Source organism: Perna viridis, chromosome 4 (genome assembly GCF_037379345.1).
Source record: "Perna viridis isolate PV_CMFRI_1.1 ecotype Kerala chromosome 4, ASM3737934v1, whole genome shotgun sequence".
NCBI classification, from domain to species: domain Eukaryota; kingdom Metazoa; phylum Mollusca; class Bivalvia; order Mytilida; family Mytilidae; genus Perna; species Perna viridis.
The window spans coordinates 50,982,128-51,006,328 of record NC_142448.1 but is presented as its reverse complement, the minus strand read 5'-3'; the positions used below and the strand labels follow the sequence as shown (position 1 = coordinate 51,006,328).

Genomic DNA, 24,201 nt, shown 5'->3' with positions numbered 1-24,201 from the left:
AAGCAACTTTGAGATGCTTGCACAATATTGATGTAAAATGCTGAATACAAATGTTTCAATGATTTGTAAGAGTTGTGTCCCTTACCCTAGGTCTACCTCCCTAAATGGTACTCAGTAAATAAAAAATGTATGGGTACTACACAATAAAATTTTGTTCTTTTTACTAATAATGTTTTTACATTTCATGATACTATACTAAGACATGAGACACAATTTCAGTTTTGGATACACCAAATCACCAGTATGTGACCAATGGTGAAACACAATTACAATCAGGTGACTTCCATTTCCATAGTAGATCATCTTTTAAGGTCAATCGGTAAAAAGAGAAACTTTACCAAAACACTAATAAACCTGTTAATTTCACACGAAATCGTTGAAAATGGCAACAAATATAGGCCAAAAAAAAATTATAAAAGCGTCAGCAGTGGGATAATTCAAATACATTATATTAACATGGCCTGAATGTAAACACAGGAAACAATACTATGTTCATGATGGCAGTGCGCCATTCTCACACATAAACACCATAACATATAATTCATCTTTATTTAACAACATAATATAACATTAATCTTTATTTGAACAATGATGTACTGGCAGCTCTAGAAATGCAGTACTGGAAATATTCAGTTCCCGTCCATTTTTAAAGTTATACATAAAAAATACCTCATTTTATGATTTTACAGAAATGAAAAAAATGCCACAAATTTTATGTTGTTGTCATTCAAAAATATAATATCAGAAAATGTTGAAAAGGGATTACACTCAAGCACCATATTTATAGTTCAATAAAGACATATAACTGACAATGCAAAATTAATGCAAATAATTACCATCCTTTAACTACTACAAACATATATACATTAAATTCCAAAGAAAAAAATGTAAATAAAGAGCTTCAGGGAGTGCAGCATGATACAAGTGCAAATGCTGAATAGTTGGAGTGTGTGTGAACACAATTTAAGTTTCTGACAAACTTAAGGGACTTGAAATTCATTACGGACATAACATTTGGTTTGGAGACAATTTAGCACAAAATTTGAAATTTAATTGAACATTTTTAAAATATTAAAAAACAGAGGAAGAGACTTCCATAAGAAATGATGTATTTTTTTCTATCAATTCTGATACATCTATTCCCAGTTTTAGCCCCTTATTTCCAAAAGGGGTGGCAAAAACACCTCCAAAGACCATGTTCCTCAAAACATTGTGTTAAAATTTCAAAAAGATAGGATATGTTTTACTAAAGTTTTTGTAAATAAACTACGGATGCCGAAGAAGACAACGATAATGATGCTGACAGGGTGATACCATTATAAGACCGAAAAATTTCTTTAGGATCATTCCTATTAAAAATAAACTAATGAAACATAAAGACTGAGGTTTGCATTTACAAAAACAGTTCACCAATACCCCTTCAAGTCGAGGTACATTGTATATATAGTAGAACTCACATGGATGTTATGTATATTCATCTACCAGAACATTATGATAGACAGCTGAGCAAAAAACCACGCAATACACCTTACCAGACTTTTTTCCAATATACAACCCCCCTAAAACCTGAGACAAACTGTAGATAACAATGGACAAGAAGCTCCCAGGAGCCTGAATCGCTCACCTGGTTAAAGTCGGTATTTCATGGCCAATAAATTTAACAACGAGTTGTCCAACAATTTTGACTAAAGAAGACTGGTAGGACTATCATAAGGATCATTTCAGCAATTCAAAGTTTCTTTCTACCTATTATAGTTTTCAAGATAATGGCTGAAAACTGTTTAAAAATAAAAGGCATCATTTTTCATCTTTCAAGCACAATAACTCTTACAAGGAGTCACCAAACTTTGATCCCTAAGACTTTTGAAGGGCTGACAATAAAGGTCATTTCAGCAATTGAAATAATTTTGCTAAACCTAACGATTTTGGAGATATATGCGAAAAATTATTGTCTGACCCCTATGTTCTATTTTTAGTAATGGCAGCCATGCTTTTCGACAGATCAAAAATCCCCACATCAGTTCTATGTAGGATAACCCAAGAAACACTCATAATTGGTTCAAATTGGTCAAGAAGTGTCAGAGGGAAAAGATTTTTGAAAGAAATAACATTAAAAATAGCAACAAAAAAAAAACATAAAAAAAGGGCAATAACTCCAACATGGCTCAACAGATTAAAATGAAAATTTGACCACAGATAGATCTCATAAGTAGTGTCAGAGGAGAAAAGTATTGAAAAAATTGTTAACAACAACAGATGACAACGGACGCCAAATGATGGCAATAGCTCACATGGTCTTTAGCCAGGTGAGCTAAAAAATACTAGAGAACTCTGAAAGTAAAGATCAAATTTTATACAAGAAGTATACAGGCAGCTAAACTAATAGAACAAACAATTGTATAAAATTTGAAATTTAAATTTGAAGTTTACAAGGGGTTCTCAAGTAACAGTACAATGTGTGAAAATAAGAATCCTTTGAAAAATATGAAAAAGTCAGTAACTGGAAAAAAATGTAACATGTTAATGCAGATTAACAGACATTTGTTTACCATAAAAAACACACATAATGATGTACCTGATAGAAATACAGTTCTGATTACATACATTCAGCACTTCAAAGTACATTTTTGAGAACACGATATCAACAAGAACAGCATGCACTTATTTTGACACTAAACCAAAAAGCGAGGATGATTCTTTTCCCATTGTAGCACTAGATGCCACTTTTTATACTAAAAGAGGTGGTTTTTCTTGTTTACATTCAATTGATATATCAACAATAAAATACCTTGCTGGGTGCAGCTTAATACAATCACACAGATCAATAGTGAAAATTTTGGGCAAGTATGGACACACCATTCAAGCTTGATGTGGCTCTGCATAATACATTGTACTTGCGATTAAACATTATATTTAAGACACAGGATTAAAATTTGACCATAATCAAAGTAGCCCCATTTTTGCATCTAATTCTTAATGGTTCCAGTCACAGCCTAAAATTCAACCTAAGCCTTCCTTTAAGGGAATGACACCTTTTAAAGTAAATTCAAAGAGATATGTTCACTTTCACTTGTCCAGAAATCATGAAAAAGCTTGTATTTGGCCCCTCATTACCCAATGGCCTAAGTCACAACCCCTAAAATCAATACCAGTCTTCCTTTTGTGATATGGCACCTTGTGATACAATATCAAAGATATCAATTTACAATTACTTGAATTATTGTCTAATGATCATGAAAATGCTTGTTTCTGGTCTTTAATTCACAAATGGTTCAAGTCACAATCCCCAAAAGCAATCCCAGTCTTCCTTTTACGGAACGACACCTTATGGTTCAATTTCATAAAGGTCAATACACTTTTACTTAAGCTACTGTCCCAAAATAAAATGTCTATGGACAGCGACAATGCTGACTACGACAGTATGATAACATAGTACGACCACTCATATTTTTGGCAATGGTATAAAAACTGGTGAATGGTATTATTTTAAATTAGACCTAAGAACCAAAATATCATTCTTAGTTAGCCTCAGAAAACAAGTTTAAAGATAACATTTATGGACCAACTTATCCCTGCACTTTTTTCTATCAAGATTAGATAAGAGATAAATACAAAATAAACAGACTAATCAACTAACACTACTTCATAGATACTTATTCATACTAAAAGCACAAGAAAAGCAATTATAAATAAAATGCTTTGCAAGGCGCAGCTTGATAAGACCACAGAGATCTAATCCATAACAGTTGGGACAATTATGGACAAAACATTCAAACTTCAATGAAAAAACAGCAGACATTTTCAAATATTCTCACTCGTTGTATAGGAAGAAATGTCATCATTGAGTTTCAGTCAAGAAAGCAACAAACCAATTTCACCAAGACTGCTAACACTATGTTAAACAAAGGCTATTAAATTAATTAATTTAAATTAATTTGTTCAGGCTAAAATAAAATATTATTTGTGTTTCCAGTTCACCTTTATTTTTGCAGCAATGACATAAAATTTCATCAGAGCAAATTTTAAATGATTTTCAATATATTTGTGATTGGTTTTTTCTTTAAAATTCAGTAATGTTTGAAGAGTAACAGTAAAAAATATTTCACTTAAAATGTATTTTGCCTACCTTCAAAACGAACTTTTATTCCTATAAAATAAAAATCAAACAAATATTTTATTTAGGGATCATCATATTCTTACTTCCAACATGAAAAATGGGAGGAAAAACATCTGTCCCCCCTTTTTAAGTAATTTTAGTCAAATTATTTCAAATAAAACAATAAAAAAAGGCTGTACCAAAAAATTATCAAAAACAAAGTTTCTTTGAGTAATTGTCAAATGTATGGACAGATAGATGAACAGTCTGTATTTCTAAACACAGGTGTATAAAAAGCTAAATCTTGAGGGTGGTGAATAGTGCACAACATACAAAAGTATAAAAATCAATATTATAAAAAAAAAAAAACAAAGCAAATTCAGAAGTTTATCTTAAATGAACAGTTTTAACTAAGACTACCTAATACTTTCTAGTAATTCCTTTAAAATATACAGCAATAAAGAACGATAAACAAAAATTCATCAACACAATGTATGTCATTTTAAACTTCTGACTAAAAGATTGACCAATTATTTTATGATTTAAAAATGTTTTACCTGTAGATTTTTTCATACAATATTAAATGGCTTGCAAATTTCTATAAAATGATGATGAATCATGATTTTTATTTTGAAAAAAACAAGAGATAAACTTAGCTTGGTCATACAAAAATTTTCTTCTTTCTACCAGATCAGAAAACTATATACAAAAATAGAATATAACAACAAATGAACACATTTGACCTTTGACCATTTACTTAAGAAAAGTATCTATCCAAAAGTTGGATTACTGAATACTTTGATGTTTTCGTGGTGATGACCTAGTAATCTCTTTGGTAATGTTGATGGGTAACTGACGCCTTGGTGTTGAACTCTCAACTGCTGGGGCTACAACCTTTCTGCCAGCTACTTTCTTGTCCCCTTTAAAAAAAAAAATTTGAATGCAAATTAAAGTTAAAAGTAGAAGTTTTCATAGTAATCAGACATGAGGTGATTCATGCAAGTCAAAACATAAGGATTTACTTTTTATATCTTTTTATATATATATTCAGTCTAAAGGTGATTACAGGATTTCTCCAATTGAGATAGTTAAATTTTAGAATTTAACCCAAAAGCTTTAGCGAGTGGGTTAAAATATAAAATTTAACTATTGAGAGTGGAAAAAACCTTTAATCCCAGGAGAAATATGAAGGAGAATCTGTTTCTCCCAAGCATAATACCATAAAAAAATAAATTAAACAACACCCTAAATTTCTCCCAACATCAACTATGTCATCAAAGACCTCCCCTCCAGTCATCAAGTCATTGCATCATCGATATCACTACCATTATGATTACTTGATACACTAACAACTTATCTTTAAAATATGAATAACATTCTAAAATCAACAAGTATTTAATTGATCAACTATAGGAATAACAACTGTAAACATGGTAAGCGTGGTAAACGTTGGAGTCTTCACTGGACATTTTAATTTTCCGCCACATGGCGGTAAATTCCAAATTTTTAATCACTCATGCAGTGTGAATTAAGTCTATGAATGGGAGAAAGAACACATAACCAATCATATTATGTCATTTCCTTGTGGTACTTTGTGATTTGGTTTGATTACATTGATTATATTTGGAGATAAAAAGTATGGATTTCTAAATAGTACAGATCTGAATACAGAAAAGACTATCATTACATAAAAATAGAGCATGTTAAGACTGAAAAAGCATAGTTTGTTTTTCAGGGCTTCAAAAAAATTCATTGATCCATTCTCAAGTTGTCATCTGGAAACCTTCAAGGGATGGACAGACAGACAGATGGTAGGGCACTCAATTTTTCAAAGGGTATCACATAAGATCTCACCATTTTGTGTGCCGGGTGTATAAAAAGCAATGTAGTCCATAAACCTACAGTAAAGACAACGCTAGGCTATCTATTATTCCTACCTAAATACTTTACATTCGTTATGACAACACAAGACACTGGGGATTCCTTGGGGTCATGAGCTGTAAGGAAGCTGAGATTCCGTTCTTCTACGATTATGCTGCTTATCAAATCATCTACATTTTGGATGGTACTATTCAAACTAACTACCACAATCATACTGTCATTCTCTTCAACACCAAAAGCATATTGTCCTAAGAGTTTCTTACAATAAGGTGAATAGTTGATGATATTAGTGTCTACAGGTTGAACACAGAGGATGTGATTAGAACAATGTTTGTTCTTGCTGCCAGATTTGTTTAAATAATTTACTATCTTAGTCACACATGACATTTCATCTGAGATCAATGTGGAATCACAAGGTTTCACTTCTAATCTAAACATGCCCTGAAATTCATCTCTGATCAAATTCAGTATTTTTGTCTTTTCTTCCTCAATTTGAATTTTTGATGCAGATTTCTTCAATGCATCAAACTGAATGTCAGCTGAACACATAAACAGAGCATCAGATGAAGCCGGCAGCATCTTTCTTCGAATCAAACCTTTGGGATCCAATTTGTCATCCACGGTTAGTATCAGAGCATTCATTTCCTTGATCTTCAATAATTTTCCCACAGTATATCCATACTTTTTGGAAGCAGTTTTCAAGTTCTGTTTGAGTGTTTTAAAGACATTATCCTGCATGGTTTGGACAAGAGATTTATTCATGCTTTTGTATAGGGTTAAAACATAATCATAATTTGGTATTTGCCCATGTAGTCTGTCTGCATTGGTTAACAGTTTGGCAATTTTCCCATTACCATTGTCTTCATTGCTGAAAATACAATACCTTACACTGAACTTTATGTACCTTGCTTCAATCAAAAAATGTACTATATTTACCGTACCTGTTAACCTTTGGAACAGTTCATGTGGGAGATAATTACGTAAAAGCAAATTTTTATGTAAAAATTCAATTACTCAGAATTTTTCACAGAAAGTACATGTATACACAAATGTAGTAATTTTAACACGTTTAAAATCCCCAACAAACCTTAATACATTTTATGTGGGAAATTTTAATTTTTTCATCAATTATGTGGGAGTCTCCTCTTTATGGGGGTTGGGGGGGTTAACATGTATGAATGTAAAGTACAATGTATTATACTTTTATGAACATTTGGATTTTTACAAGACATATACTAAGTATTTGCCACATTGTTATAGGATACAGTACAGTAAGGTCACTATTAACAAATTGTTTGTAGGGCCTTTTCAAACCCTAACCTTGAGAACATAGGTTGGTAGATAGGTATTTTTCATTTTGAACTGTACATTGTTAAGGGTCAATATGTGCTATGCTTCACTTCATCTCCACACTATTTTAATGAGAGGTTTACAGTAAGATTTTTAAATAACTTAAGTATATTGGAATAATGAATGAAACTGAATGACTCCTTGTCTCTGTGTTGTGGGTCAGCAGTTGTCAATTTTCTTTTCAACGAAGGACATTAGGCCCAAATTTAGGCATTATTCTTTAGAACGTTTTATTTCATTTATAGTTTATTTGTATGTAGTTCCTTTTAATCTTTTAAATGTGGCTATTGTTCATTTGTTCATTATTCTTATTAAGGTTTAATTTGAGCTACTTCACAACATACATATTTTTTTTAAAGAATATTGCCTTGACTGCTATCTTCACTAAAATGTATAACTTCAAATTTCCATTTTTGAAGTCAAACATTAAAAAACATTCTTGAGAGCTAAAAAAAAAACAAAAAAACAAAAAACAAAAAAAATGGGTCCTTTGGGAAGAAAAACACCCAACAAACAATATTTTTTTACTTTGGCCTATTACCAGAAAATTTCTGTCTCATTTTTCTTGGTTTCTGAGATTAATCTACTTTTGTTAGTTTTAATATATTTTCAATCCTTTATGTTCTTCAAGAAAATATTCACCACAATTTAATATTCACATTACAGATCTTACAGCAATGACAGGAAAAAATCAAACTGCCAAGAAAGTTTCATGGTTAACAATGTACATGTATTCTAGAGGTACTCATTATTTTACAGAGACTTTTGCTTGGTAAACTACTTCTGTTAATTGTAAGCTGTAGTTTTCACTCATTGATACTAAACCCTACTTTATAATAAAATGACCAATTCCAGACCAAAGGTCACATATGCTGTAGTTTTCACACATTGATAATTATAATTTCCTGCTTTATAAGATGTTAGACTAATTCCAGACCAAGGGTCCAAAATGGTACAGTTTTCACACATTGATAATCATAATTTCCTTCTTTATAAAATGTGAAACCAATTCAAGACAAAGGGTCCTATATGGTATACTCCTGTTTTTCCAGACCAAGGGTCCCATTTGCTTTTCCTACTTTATAAAATCTGTGACCAATTCCAGACCAAGGGTCCCATTTACCTTTCCTACTTCATAAATTGTTACCAATTCCAGATCATAGGTCCCATTTACCTTTCCTACTTCATAAATTGTTACCAATTCCAGACCAAGGGTCCCATTTACCTTTCCTACTTCATAAATTGTTACCAATTCCAGATCATAGGTCCCATTTACCTTCCCTACTTCATAAATTGTTACCAATTCCAGATCATAGGTCCCATTTACCTTCCCTACTTCATAAATTGTTACCAATTCCAGACCAAGGGTCCCATTTACCTTTCCTACTTCATAAATTGTTACCAATTCCAGACCAAGGGTCCCATTTACCTTTCCTACCTCATAAATTGGTTTCACATTTTATAAAGAAGGAAATTATGATTATCAATGTGTGAAAACTGCACCATTTTGGACCCTTGATCTCGAATTAGTCTAACATCTTATAAATTTTCAAGTGTGAAGGTCAGTGTTTCCATGAAAACAGACACACAACAATGAACATAAAATAAACAAAATAATACATACAAAGTAACAAAAGCAAATTAGTAAAATTAACTCAGACTCCCTAAAGACTGGGATCATGAACAAGGTGCACCGGATTAAGATTAGCTTCTTCTGCTTTCTCTAGAAACACCCGCCGAGTTAATTGCTCATAAAATGTCAAGCCCAGGTAGACGAAAAAGGAAAGGAAAACTATGACACATTTAACAAATCAGTTTTCATGGTGCAGATGGATACACCGTAACACTGCACAAGTTCATACTGACGATCATAAAACTCCATAGTGATGACTTCAATCTTGTAGCAACAATTCCAGTAGCATAATTGTAAGAAACTCTGTGTTTCTAGAAAAGCTGAGTACGCTTACCCTACCAGTGCACCTGGTCCATGCTCCCAGTTTTTAGTGGAGTCCGAGTTGCTCATTTACTTTTGTTACTTTGTATGATTTTAGTTACTTTATGTTCTTTGTTGTGTATGTCTGTTTTCCATGTCTCATCTTTGTCCCTGGATTACATTCTTTTGATTACCACTATAACCTTGGTTCCCTTGATTACTCTTAGTAGCTATTCAAATCACTCAAGACAAATGTAAATCTGTATTGATTTTTTTTTCAAATTTGTACATTTGTACTGTATACCCCCGGTATCATCTCCTTGTGTTATAACTGTAAATTAAATCTGTTTGGATCATACATAGAATCTGCTTTAAGAATATTACAAATCATCAGCTATATCTATAAAAAATTACCACAATATTTGACCAATGTCATTCATAAGATGAGGCATTATTTCTTTCTGTATATTTTCAAGCTTGAAAGCATCTAGCCAGAAAGCAATGTTGTCTTCTTTTACATCCAACTCCTTTGAAGCAAGCTTTAGTAGGTCTGTCCTGAGAGAATCATTACACTCTAAATTGTGTGTCAGTATCAAACCACAGTCTGGAACAGATCAATGTACAGGAGTAAAAATTTAACAAAATAAATTGTCAAAGAATATGTTGACTAAATGAGTGAGGAGATCTTGAAGAACTATAGCAAATAAATTTACATGTACATGTATTTTATCATCTGTTTCCTGTTTTCACATTTTGGTGTGCAGTAGTTTAAATTAGCATTGGTCCTATGTCTATCAATTTCTGACCTAGGACCTTTGAAATTTCATTTTCCCAGGTCCAGGACCTCCAAATATAATCCCTGACACTTTATTGAAGACTTTTGAGCCAACTCAAGTGGACCATTAATTTGAAATCAGGACTTTAACTCTTCAAAGAAAATTAGGACCACTGACCATGTACATGTACTGTACTTGGATGTTGACGTCTCTAAATTTCCCTTCTATTGTACATTTTTGTACATGCACATGTATGTATATGGATTTTTATGCTTCTGAATTGTTCTATCTTGATGCTTCTGTATTTGTTTTCCAATATTTATAGGCATTGACTCAAAATTATCTATAAATTAAAATATCGAATTCCTTCAGTTACAACACAGGGTATGACGTTTAAGGTTCTCCTACATGTATTGCCCAGGGGCAAGTAAAATTGACTTTCATACGAGTAGAATTCAGATCACAGTCATACAAAGGGCATCTAAAATTTCTTGAAATGTCATTAGCGACACTACTTGGGACAAGCTATTATCATTTTGAGACAAGTAAATGTTGTGAACTTCTTGCCCAATAGGACAAGACACAAGTTCAACAGAAAGTTAATGTCTTTCCCTGCAATAGATCTCAAATTGACAGCTTCATGTACAATGTACATGAATACATGAATAGTACATGATAATCAAGAGGCTGTAATAATGTAGTTGCAGAAAAAACTATAATGAAAAAGTGTGGATGGACACCCTGATCACTTTACTCCTCCTACTTCAAAGTTGGATATAATAATAAATTGAGGCTCCTCTCCTCTGTCTGAGTTGAAAACAATTGAAAATAGAATTATTAAATTATTTTCACTTCTTGATTGAGTAATGATTGCATAAATTTCATTTGAGCAGTTGGCAAAAGAAATAATACATGTAGTCTTGTTTCCTTCTACCTGTAAGAAAAAATAGAGCATTAACGGAACATTAATTCATACCCCACCTCATAATGGTGTTCAAAATGGTGTAACTCAAAACAACATTTTGGATTTTGCTGAAAATTGTACTTAACCTGTATTTTTTGGTACTAAACAACCACACAAAGTTTTTAAAAAAAAAACATTGAATGATTCGTTCTCAATTTATCTTCTGGATATTATCGGGACAGACAGACAGACGGACAAAACGCAACTTTACAGAGGGTATGAAATAATACCTTGCCATTTTGTGTTGTGGGGTATAAAAATAGGGTAGGTAGGTAGGGGAATCATTTAAGTTTTTAAAAACATTTCACAACGATTTCATGACTTTAACAGTGCTTGTGCCAAAATTACCATAAGATGTTTAGGGGTCACCAAAAAAAAAAGGGTTGGTATGGTAGCAGGAAACAGACACATTACTTTTACATGGCACATTTTATAACCATTTCAAGGTTAATGAATTGTACAATACAGTAAACTTGACTCCAATAACTAATGCTAAAAGACTTTTTACATTTTGATCCTGACATTTTATCAATACTTACTTTGAAGGTTTGTTGGCTCCTTCTCACCTTCTGTACTGGCATCAATAGAATCTTCCCTACTTAGATCCAGTGAAGAATTTTCCTTCCTTAAAGTTCTATTAGCAAAAGGCTTTAAGTGTGTTTCTCTGCTTCTAATAGGGCTATCATCAAGTTCACTTGGGTTTTCATCTAACAATAGTGACTTCCTGGCTTTTGACGATGATGGCTTTGAAGTAGATGATGATGATTTCTTTTCTAGACTGTTTCCATGTGGTTTTGTATTCTCTAACGATTCAGTTGAGTCTAATCTAGCAAGTCTAACTGAAACATCCTTGACTTTAGGAGTTTCCAGTGAGTTGTTTCCAATAACAATGATTTGTGGAGTCCCCTGAGAGTTGTCATCACTCAAATTGACATTTGAAGTTTCCTGTAAGTCATCATCAACATCACTGATATTCACAGTTCCTTGAGCAACATCATCGGTCACATTAACAGGAGAATCTCCCCTATCACGAGTCTCTTTTGGCTTGATATTCACAACTTTATGAGATTTATGAACACTTTTTTTGTGTTTTTTCCTAGCCAATTCCTGATCCTCCATATCAGTGTCACTATCAGAATCAATTACTCTTATTTTCCTTTTACTTACAGTACTCTTCCGCCTTTCCATATCCTTTTCAGATAGGAAATCTTCATGGCTGTCACTTCCATGTTTACGTTTGTTGTGTCTCTCTGAAGCTCTAGATGGAGTATCATGCTTTTCTCTAAAATTTACATTTTTGGACTGATAACTAGGAGTGACACTGTTTGTCTCATTGTACAGGATGTTTTTTGTACATTTTCTAGGTAGCCTTGATGTCTCAATTGGAGCAGGCTTAATTTCATCCTCATCCTCAGAAGACTCATCTTTCCTTTGAGTCCGTGATTCTTTTTTTCGACTTCCAAGCGCTGGTGCAGTTACAGGACTACTACCCATGGCAACATGGTTGATCTCAGCCAGAACTTTGACCGCATTAGGAGTACTGGTATCAGGAGGAATCTTCCCGTTCCGTTGACAGTTGCCTTGTACATCATTATCTCTGTCATCACTAGTGAGCAATGGATCAAAAATGGCATCTAAGCCTAAACTCGACACATTACTACTTTCATCATCATCATCAAAAAAAGACTTACGGCTCTTTTTGCTTTTAGGACAGTACTTACTAGCTGCACTTTTAGAAGACTGATCTAAAGAGGGAACTACTTTCTTTCCCTTTAAATTTCCTGCATGTTTAGAATTGGATGCCACTGGGCTTGGCTGACTTAGTATTGAAACATTGTTGCCATCATTATTAGAGAGAACTTTTGGTTTGGGGAGTGGAACATCTGAATTATTGTTCATATTAGTACTAGAATATGACAAAGTGTCATCATCACTCGTCTGTTCTTCTTCATCATCTGATGATGATGAAAGATTCCCAGCATTAAATGGTAGAAGCAACTCAGCTGAAAAAGATGATGTGTATTGTAGTGATAAATGTTTGGATTTAACCTTTAATACCTGCATCTTGAAAATAAAATGTCCAGCAATCCACATTTAAGCTTGTGATTTACACAAAAAAACTCATAGTAAGACAGCCTAAGAAACTTCCTTGTGTCTAACGGACACAAAAAATGCCCTAAGGCAATATCATAAATATTCTCTCTTAAAAAAAAACCATACATAGAAAATAAAGTGATATGCAAATAACATGTCATGTAACCCTATGGAATAATGAAAGAGTAATCAAGATTCTAATGAAAATCAAAAGAATGTAATCCAGGGGCAAAGACCAGACATAGAAAACAGACATATACAACAAAGAACATAAATTTACTAAAACAATACATAAAAAGTAACAAAAGTAAATAAGCATCTTTGACTCCACAAAAAACTGGACCAGGTGCAGCGATAGGGAAAGTGTCCTTTTTCTAGAAACACCTACTGAGTTGATCATAAAAAGTCTTATCAGTAAGTCCAACAATCTCTAATTAATGAAAAATCAAAATCCAAAATCCATTAAAATCCTCCCTGGACTATATACTTTTGATTTCCATTAGAATATTGGTTCTCTTGATTACTCTTTAGCCCTGCACATCTCTACATTAATCTATGATATGCATAAACAGCCTACATTTTACAAATACTGTAGGAGGAGATAGCTGGACAAAACATGCATCCTAATTCTGATGGACAAATGTGTTTCGCCATATCCATTCTAGAATGTTCTCTGAAGATAAAAAAAGAACAAGTTAAGACATAAAAGAAAGCTTTCCTGCAAAACTTCACTTACATTTATTGGATCTAAAATATCTTTCATGTTCTGGTGAACAAAATACTCTGAAATACAAAAACATAAAATACTGTTAAATTTCTTTCATGAGGAAATTTTGAAGACTTTGATTTAAATAGAGGTATTGAATGATAAAATTGAATGACATTTGGACAATATCTTTTGTAGTATTGTAGTGTTCAGAAATAGTACAGAACAAGTGACATGAGGTATTTTGATCCTGAAAAATCAAAATCCGAAAAAAAACCTTCAAAATCAGGCAAAACTTAATTGTGTTTTTTTTGTGGCACTTTCAACTCCAAAAGAGTTTAAGAATAATGATTAGTCTTTCCTGTAAAAAAAAGTCTTGAAACAGAAAAATCGTATTAAATCTTTTCTACCATTTCTAATAACAACACATATTAAACCCTTTTTTCAGAGATAGAGCAAAAACCTTTTAAAAAAATGAGGTTTTTTAATTACTCATTTAAGTTAAAGGAGGCCAAAGACTATGACAGGGTAAAACCAATAGTAGACTTCAAAATTTTTTAAGGTCACATAAAACCAAGAAAATAAATGATCTACTATACATGTAAATCAACGTCTTTTTTTGTTTTTTTGCTTTTTGGGTTTTTTTTTTATTTCATGTAGACTTAATTAATTTGCTGGCAAAGACATTGCTGACTTGAAAAACATATTTATCATTTTTTTATGATCATTCTTTAATTTGATATAACAAATAAATAATTTGATATAACAAATTAATAAAAAAGAAATACTATGTCCCCAATACACTTCCAGATAAAACTCCTAAAAATTCATAATTTTTTTTTTTTTCAGAATAAAATAAAATTAATAATTTGATATAACAAGTTAGTAATTTGATATAGCAAATTAATAATTGATATAACAAGTTAGTAATTTGATATAACAAATAAATAATTTGATATAACAAATAAATAATTTGATATAACAAATAAGTAATTTTATATAACAAATTAAAAAAAAAGAAATACCATGTCCCCAATACGCTTCCGTAGTTTTAGGGCTACTGGACAGCCTGTACCCAGTAACCTTACTGTTTACCTGTACATAACAACTTGCTGTTTTTCCTCTTTATATCTAATCAGCATGCGTTTTGTAATGGTTGTACTATCCTGGTGGGCACAGTAGAAATGAAATGTCTTATTACAATTTTTCACAGCACAGCCTGCTGTGGCTCCATTAGCACACAATCGCCCTTTGTTTCTCTTACGCTTCTTCCACTTACAAAGGTAACATTTCTGTTAAAAAAAACAAAACAAATGCTTATAGTGACAAAAAAATTCTTGGTTCATCCCTAGCTTTGCTATTTCCACAAATTCATAATTGGTATTACTTGGTTTACTTCAAAAATCACATTTTTAAAATGTAAGCTTTTCGTTTTTATACATAGCCTCTTCATGAATAAACATCTGTAACATGAGAAATTACAGTTATTAAACGTATGAAAAAAATCTCATAAAAATATGAAATAGTCCTCTTAAACTAAAAATTGCATTTAAAAAAAAACTACACAGACCATTTGACCATTATAAAAAAAACAACTGTATAAATTTTGAAGTTGATTAAACAAGGGGTACTAAAGTCACAGTGTAGCATGTGAAAAAAATCCCATAAAAAATATGAAAAAGTCAATTGCAGCAAAAATAAAATTAGGAATTTCACCAAAATGTAAAAAGACCCTCAAACAAAAGTGAAAAAAAAACAAACAACTGTGCATAGTTAGAAGTAAATCTAACATGCCATTTCCAAAATAGGGGATGTTGTAAATTATTGACCCTCCCCTTTTTTCAAATGAAAGTCTCATAACTCAGAAACTAAACCATGACTTGTGTCTAATAACAAGTACATGTATTCCAAAAATTCCACTAAATATATCTGTCTAAGGTTACCATACCTACCCTAGCACATTTTTTAGGTATTTTTTATGAAATGCCACTAAACTATCATTTTTTAGTCAAGCACTATTTAAGTCAAGAAATCCTCCCTTACATATACAGTGGATTCCGCTTAATTGCATAGCCTATTTGCCAGTAAAAATTATGCAAAAAAACGCGCTATTCTTATAACCGAAATTACGATTTTACCGGAAGTGTGAGTTCAGGTAAGACGACGATACTGTGGATCAACCAGAGATATCACATTTCTGATCTGGTATTTAATTGTTGTAGACCTTCTCACTGTGTTGTTCTTTTATCAATAAATAATAATATATATTGTGTTTGTCTTGCTTATTGACTTTCTTTACGTTGTGTGTATTTAGAAGTAAAACCACATGTTTCTCATCTATAGATAGTCAAGTAATTTCCTGACCTTTCTATGAAAGAAAATCCCATATTTCATATTTCAGCCAGGATTCAGTGTAATATTCATCAATGTTTGCAGTTTCTGGGCTTTTGAAATGGCCTGCGCGTTTTTATTCCTCTGTTCAATCACCACTGTACACTGATAGTTGTGTATTATACGTGTCATTGACCTCGATATATTCCTATGAAGTGTGGTTAGTATGGGGCACCTTAGAGTAGTTGAATTTCATTAGACATTGTACTGAATGAATGATGACTTTTAATTTTCTGTTGATATTTATGCCTAGTAACCCAAGCTCACTATAAACTGTTCAGCTCATTAAAGAAAACTAAATTTACACTGATAATCATTTGTAGTCGGAAGAATTTAAATAGGGACAAAAAATATGATGTTTGGCATGTCGTCAGAAGTCCTTGTTCACTGTTCACCTAGGTGCTTGTTTATTTTAATGTAATTAGAAATCATTTAAAATGTCTTTTATGTCCATCATGTTTTTAATCCATTATTAACACCTCCTGATTGATGATAATATAGTTTTTACAACAATAAATATGCTTGACATATTTATGACCCAAAGGCTTAAAATAGAATTTGGGAAAACCTGTCTTCACCTGGATGAGGCAAAATTTGCTATGCAATAAACCGAAATGCACCTGCAAGGCCTATGCAAATAAGCGATTTTTTCCCAAATAGAATAATAAGAAATGGTTTTGTGCAGGAGAAAATTATGCTAATAACCGAAATATGCAATAAAGCGATATGCGATTACGTGGAGTCGACTGTATAAATATATAAAATAATTTTGATAAATAAATGAGTTTGCCAACATAATGTACCTACCCTATTTTTCATCAAATGTAACCTTAAACAGAATTTTTTTTTCTTGGCCTTTTACAGTGTAAGCAAAAAAAAAAGAAGCTAACAAACAAGTGTGAAGGTCAGTGTTTCCATGTTTATATTTACCAGTACACAAAGTAATATGAAATCACTGTACACAAACCATGAATCTGCCTCTCTTTATTTCTTCCTGAACTTTGTCAATCTTGAAGCCACCAAAGTGATCAAACTTATATTGAACCAGTTGAGCACTGTATTGCTTGAAATATAAGTAAAGATTTTCACTTGATGCTACATGTTAGCATACATGTATGTACATTTATATGTCCATGTATTTCAAATCACAGAAAAATGTAACGAGCCATAAACTAAAATTCAATATATTTTTTTATATTATACATGCACTTTTCAAAATAGAAATTTTCCTGAAATTTAACTTTTCCCAACCAAAATTTACCAGTTTTGAACAGGTGACTTATTTTGATTTTATCTAAATTCACGTACAAATTTACATGACCTGACAAATCGGGACAATTTTAATCAAATTAACTTGAATTTTCATTTCTCCGTTTAAAACTATACCCAGGTCTGGCAGTCAATTTAAATGATATCTAGGTTTGCGTTCGTGCCTTTCATTGTAGGTATCCGGCAGGTATTGAAAATACTTCATATATCATGCACCATTTATCAATATAATGAAATGCATTTATCATGCTTAAAAAATTGGCAGCTGGAATTTTTTTCTGGCAACATAGTTTTGGAAGCTAGAGCAGCACCTGGTCATGGCATACCTTTATAAATCTTTTTTCAAAATATCCACTGGCAAGTAGTGATAAGATAAGTGACATCTTGCAGAGAAAACTCTATGTAGCAAAATAATTGTGGGCACACAAATGAACAGACAGATACAATGATCACTAAATAGTTCCAATAAATCAGGGTACATAATCACTAGATATTGTATAATGAGATATATGTACATGTACATTGTATATGTACACATCTTATTTTCATTCTAACCATTTCATTTCTATATTGTCAAAACTATTTTTCTTGACATTATTACATACATATATTTAATTTTTTTTTAAATACCATGCATTTATGATGTGCTCCAACTGATTTTCCATCCACTTTCTCCACATGAAGCTTTCCACAAACATCTTCAACATCTGAACCTCTGTGACAAAAGTCACATGTGCCCTCCATCTATAATAAAAGTAAATCGTCTCAGTTCCATGTACCTCCCAATTGGAAAATTATTTTAATTTAGACTCAAAGGAAAATTCATTAAATTATGTTTTATACTGAATACGTATTTCCTGACAGGTAAAAACAAATTATGTTTTTTAGAAAACTTAAATAATGGGTAATTAAAAATGAGGTCAGTGTTAAATTTAGAGCTGCAGAATGATTCTCTGAAAAGATGAATTACAGCTCAAGAAAATACCATGAAAAATAAAGATAAACATAATCAAAATGATACTCTGTTTGAAATCATTTGAATTGCAGAGTGTGAACCAATCAACGTTTAAGATGTCATAGTAACAAGCCAGGTTATAAATACAAAACAGGGCTTTTTCTACCTTTTTTTCCAAATAAGGCCCCTGCCCCTGAGATTGGGAACTTTTAATCAGCAGGGGAAAAAACTACCAAATAAAATCATTTACTATTATGAGAATAACAATGCCATTTTTACTTCCGATACTTTTTATTTGATAACCGATGGAAGATAAAGGTATAAGAAATTCCAAAATAATAATCATAAATCAGCTGCCGTAAAAGTCATAAATTGAAAAATAGATGCGTTTCTTTCCCTGATATTAAAATTGCTCTCAAGAAACTTGACAATAACCATTAGGCGACTCGTCAATAAAATATGAATTTCATTCTACCGACAGATGAATTAATTGACAACTTTCTTATTGCCTGCTTCAGTTGAGAAATTCATGATAAATTTTGGGGAAAAAAAAAACTCTTTTTGCCATTGCATGCATTGGAAGTAGGGCCAATAATTGGCTGTAAATTGAAGGTACAAAAATCCTTGCAAAAAAATGGATCTGCTCATTAAGAACCAAACAATCGTTCTACTTTAACCATGAGAAAGAAAGTGAGAGCTGTCAGAGGCTATGTAAGTTTCCACATATATTGGAATTTGAATATAACAACATAAGTTAAGACAAAAAGCAATGTCATCCTTTACTAGGCTTAGTGAAAGAAGAGGCTAAGAAGTGCATCAAATCCAAGACTTCCCTGTTATAGAAACATTAAAGACTGATGCACAATGCTTGTACCTGGGTCTGTAAGGTTTTTTTACTGCAAGGTTCATTTACATGTAAGTTGTTACTCAATGACCATTTTTGAAAAAGCTAAATAAATCTATTCTCACTTGAGCAAATATTAATGTATTTAGGTTAACTCTCAACTTGAGTGAACACCAGTTTTTACAAGTCAACAATTAACATAAGCTCTTTAAAGTCTTTAACCGATGATGTGACTTCAGTGTTCACCCCAGGCCATTACAGCGCTGTACTTTGCAGTGCTATGATTTCTTTGCAATCCTGTGCTATCAGAAATTAATTTTAGTTAGAACACACTAGTCACTATGTGCACTGTGCTATAATTTTGGAGGAAGGCAAAATGAGCTGTGCTATGCCAGTAAGACTGTGCTATTCAAATACCATGGGGTGAACCCTGGACTTTGCTAATATGAGCTTTGTGATTACCAGGCTGAAGCAAGCCCGATATTAAAGCTGGAAAACTTCCGAGTGTGAAACCCCATGGCTAAGGAAGGACTGAGAGCCTGTAAACCTGGGCTGATGTTAACCTTATGAATACATGTCCAGCACCTATACCATTCGACCGCCGTGCCCCCACCCACCCCCAATAATATATAATGACTGTAATCTCGTGGTCAATGGCTGTAGTACTATATAGTAATTCGGTAATGGTTTTCACTTCCTAGCATTGAATGACCTCATTAAGGTAAATGTAAAGGTTTCGCAAATTTGTACTAATTGTGGAAATATACATAATGAAGCTATATTTATAAATATTCACTCTGTTTAAAGCACTGGTGTATACAACAAACAGGCGTTCTAAGTTGTAAATAAACTTTGTATCTCCCCCTTCTTTAGCATCAACGGCGCCATCTATTGATCTTTAAGAGAGAGATGATGACCAACGATAATTTCTCATAACATATACAATCACGAACTAGAGTAGTATAATTTATTCATAACGAGAATATGTATGGTCAAGGTGTTAAATATAAATCCTTTGCATGGTGTTTAGGGCAAACAGAGAATCTCCTGTACTTGGCGATCACAATACTGGTATACCAGTATTGTGCACAATACTGGTATAAAATTTTTTTCCAGTATTGTGATTTTTTTTCAAATTTTGTACAGTACTGGTATAGTTGGAGGTAGCGTGTCCAGGCTTTGGGATCCCTGAACGAAGAACTCATTCAGAGTTGAGGCTACTAGCGGCTGGCCGGGTTGCTCTGTTGACGCTCTGGCCTACTACAAGACCCCACGTGGGTCCGAGAGCGTTTCTCCATTATATTTAGGAGTACATTGAACGTCAACGTGTAGAGTGGGTTATGTTAGTATGTCTTTATCTAATTTGTCGAATGAAGGAAAAAAGTCTCAGGAAGAAAGTCACGGATAAAATGAAAAAGTCACAGGAAATAAAGACTTCTTTATTTGGAAATTCGAGTTCAAATAAGAAAGAGGAGGGCTGCAGGGTCAGAGGAAATTCGGACTAAGTTAATGCATATGTGGACTTTTTACGGAAATGATAAAAAATTGTGTTTTACCATTCATTCTATAACATTTTATACAGAAATCAAATAATTCAATATTGTATTTGTATATTGCTGTCTAAAAGTTGAAAGTTTAGTTTTATTTAAAACAATTAATTTAAAACTGAAAATAAATCATTAAATATGAAATATGAAAACAAAACAGTCCTAAAACAAAGTTTTAAGTCCCTAGTACTGTTAGCGACTTCTCGTAATAGTAATTTCCAATTCAGTTTTGTACATTCGTACATGATTTGCATATTTACTTATTACTACTCCACCTTATGCTGCTGATCGGTCAATTCTAGCTTCATACGAGACCAAAGAAGTACCTCTTACATGTCATACGTGTACATGTACGTGTGTTTTAGATGTGTTTTTACTGGTATAGGAGAGTTCTTCGTGATGTCATCACTTATCTGTGATTTGGTTTTGGTTGGCAAAAAATCCATTGAATGGTATGGGGCATTAACTTTTAATCACCACAACTTTTTCATTTTTAAAGATAATTGAAAATTCTTTTGGTTCCCAAATTTGCTAATAAAATTCTTTTTATCCATGGAATTTTAAAATAAATATTCCGTAATTAGACTATATGTGCATAAGATTTTAGTTGAAATTTTATACGAAAATAGAGGTTTACATATAAATATCACTACAAATTTATTTTTCAAGTAAAAAAGTTATAAATTCACATTCGAAATATGAATTATTTTATCTAAATGAAACATTTTACAGAACCAAAATTGGATATAAAATAACAAAGTAATAAAGTTTTGAAAATTGGGATTCTGATCATGAAATGGTCAATTGTTTATTTAGTTGTTTATTTGCCAACCAATTTGACACTTAATGATATGCAAATTAGTAAATATGACATCACTAATGAGATTGGCGAACTCTCCTCATAGAGCGGGAAGTTCAGATTACAAGATGAAATGATCGGTTAGATAAACATTGAAATTTCTGTATTTTAGCTGAGAACGGCTAGTCTCGAATTTTTTTTTTTTTTTTTTTTTTTTTTGATTGAGACGATATAAAAAGATAATACTTAATATCACTGTTTAATTGTGTGTATGTGTTTTATTTTATTTTTGTTTGCTTTTTTGTGGTTTTAGTTTTGACAGGGACTCTATATTACGAAGTGATACAGTGGCTGTATATATTTTACTCCCTGAGCTTGATATGAAAATATGTACATTGGTATATTGGTGGATAACCGTGACGGAGGCGGGACGTTTATCGCGCATTTGTCCACCACTATAGACATTGCAATCGAGTCTCGATCATAGACGTAGCAAATACAAGTTATAGATTCTTGACCTTTTCAAAACAAGCAGGACTGAGTCTTAGATTTAACTGAACATGCCACCACTGGATCGATCTTTCTGAGTTACAAAACTCAGATCCCCAAACTTTGTCAATCGCAGAGGAACAAAAATAAAATTGATTTTTAAAAAAAATGTCCAATTGATTTTTGCATTGTTTTCTAGTCCTATTGAATTTGATACTAGTACATTTACGCGAGTGAAAACATAACATGCAACGTTTTGATGTTTGTTATCAGTATCATCACAGAAGAATAAGCTAATCTAATTAGTTAAACAAGGTCTGTGATATTGTCATTGGGCATTACTGTATCCCGGAGCACTATCGTGATATTGTCATTGGGCATTACTGTATCCCGGAGCACTATCGTGATATTGTCATTGGGCATTACTGTATCCCGGAGCACTATCATAAAGGTTATGTAATATTCAATCCTTCCGTTTTCATTGTTTTTCTATGACAGACAGCCCAAGACAGACAGCTGCAGGTTACCTTGTCTGTCATTGGTAAGATGGCAAATCGCAGTACGCAAAGTAAAAGTAGTCTAGTAAAGTTCAGAGTGTTAATGAAAAAATTAATCAGACTTCTTGTATATTCAAATTAGACAAAAACTTCAGAATTAAGATTATATACCGTAATTTCCAGGGCGATTACTGTTAATCGGCGCCAAGTAATGCGACATGTGTTTTACGCAAATTATTAATTGACCTTTATTGTAATTCCATAGCTATTGGCTGTAAAAGGGAAGAATACATTCGTCATCTGTTCAGATCTGGCCAGGGATTTCTTCGATTCGTGTGAGAAGTCCCAGATCTTAAATAGATACTTGTGAAAGAATCTACCATTCTCCATCGCTAAGGTCTTACGAATTTTAAGAATGTCATTCTTAATTTCGTATATTGATGCAACTAATTACCATATCCATTCTTAAACCGTATTTGGGCATAAATGATAAATCATATCTTAGGTTTAGCTGCTTGCAATAATTTCTCAGGCGGCGGACCATTGTACGGCTTAGTTGAGAAATTCCTCTTACGAGTCGCTCTTGCGATTAGCAGCATCATCTTTATCGTAAGCAAGAGAACTATACAAATAGTCTTGTACTGTATACATCCCATCCATGTTTATCGGCTGCTACTGAAACTTTGCTACGTTTCCTAAAAACTTCTCACATTAAATAATTTGAATGGCCAAATTAAATGTCTTCTTCAAGTCTGTCTACGTCCTGTAATAAAGTGAAAAAGGCTATTATTTCGTGGTTGAAAACAAACTCAGCAGCTTCTACAACCTTTGTCCGCTACTTGGCTTTGAAGTACTTGAAATGATCAACAACCAGTCCACTAACTTTAGAACAATTTTCGCTTGTTCATAAACCGCTTTGCTATTCATGAAGTGTAAACTGCCCCTTAGTTGGTTATATCACATTTTTGTCAAAAAATTAAAGCAATTCTGAAATGGTGAAGTAGTTTTCCTTACCTTGTGAAAAAATGTTTGTGTTGATTAAAAAAAATACCTTTCTACACGTGTTTAAATGGCTAGGTCCTTAGTCGATAAAATGTATGATTATAGTTTGACTATCTAGAGGCGGAAGCATTTGGATGGCAAAATAAATCAATATGGAAAATATCATATTTTTAGTTTACTATAAAAATCCTCGATTCATTGCACCATTAAACCAGGGTAAAATCCAGGAAGAGGGTGTCAAGAAAAGATTCGGGTACTATTTGCTCATTTTACCCAACTTTTGTAAGAAATTAACAAACTTCCCCAAAAATTAAAAAGGGGACCGGGGAGGAGGCTTCGAACCCCCGGGCTCCCAGATTGGCCATTCATACCATTTAAGAAGGAAAATCCATGATTTTTGTAATGTATATTGGGTTTGTTCCTACTGCAACTATTGGCAGAAAGTTTAGAGACAAAAACTCAATATAATGTAGCAGATGCCTTGTATTTTGATATACAGTTAAGAATGATTCGTTTACAATGTGGAAATCTAAGTAATCGCACGTCTGTTATTGATCGAGTTATGAAAATTTCGAGATGATAGTCAAGATACCCATGGACATCATATT

At 32.6% G+C, this 24,201-nt stretch overlaps 1 protein-coding gene across 2 annotated transcripts; it reads right to left on the bottom strand.

Annotated features, from left to right (window-relative positions):
* Nucleotides 1-535: 535 nt before the first annotated feature.
* On the bottom strand, nt 536-20,181 carry LOC148620448 (uncharacterized). 2 transcript variants are annotated; one of them, XM_088581343.1, is made up of 9 exons: nt 20,056-20,181; nt 18,091-18,204; nt 17,159-17,254; nt 14,896-15,092; nt 13,831-13,877; nt 11,540-13,003; nt 9,675-9,864; nt 6,034-6,845; nt 536-5,016 (listed from the first exon to the last, which is right to left on the bottom strand). In XM_088581343.1, the coding sequence occupies exons 2-9, from the start codon at nt 18,202-18,204 to the stop codon at nt 4,883-4,885; spliced, it is 3,054 nt and encodes a 1,017-aa protein (XP_088437469.1). In that variant the 5' UTR covers nt 20,056-20,181; the 3' UTR covers nt 536-4,882. The 2 variants fall into 2 exon arrangements, with proteins under 2 accessions (XP_088437469.1, XP_088437470.1); XM_088581344.1 differs by lacking the exons at nt 18,091-18,204; nt 20,056-20,181 and having other exon boundaries at nt 17,122-17,243.
* Between the last annotated feature and the right edge of the window lie 4,020 nt (nt 20,182-24,201).

What these genes read in the sequence shown, in the direction of transcription:
- LOC148620448 (XM_088581343.1), bottom strand. Translation starts at nt 18,204, where the DNA reads ATGGAGGGCACATGTGACTTTTGTCACAGAGGTTCAGATGTTGAAGAT. An exon ending in GAGCACATCATAAATGCATG is followed by an intron (nt 17,255 to 18,090) that starts GTATTTAAAAAA and finishes TTATATTTCAAG; the next exon opens with CAATACAGTGCTCAACTGGT. An exon ending in GGAGCCAACAAACCTTCAAA is followed by an intron (nt 9,865 to 11,539) that starts GTAAGTATTGAT and finishes GATCTGTTCCAG; the next exon opens with ACTGTGGTTTGATACTGACA.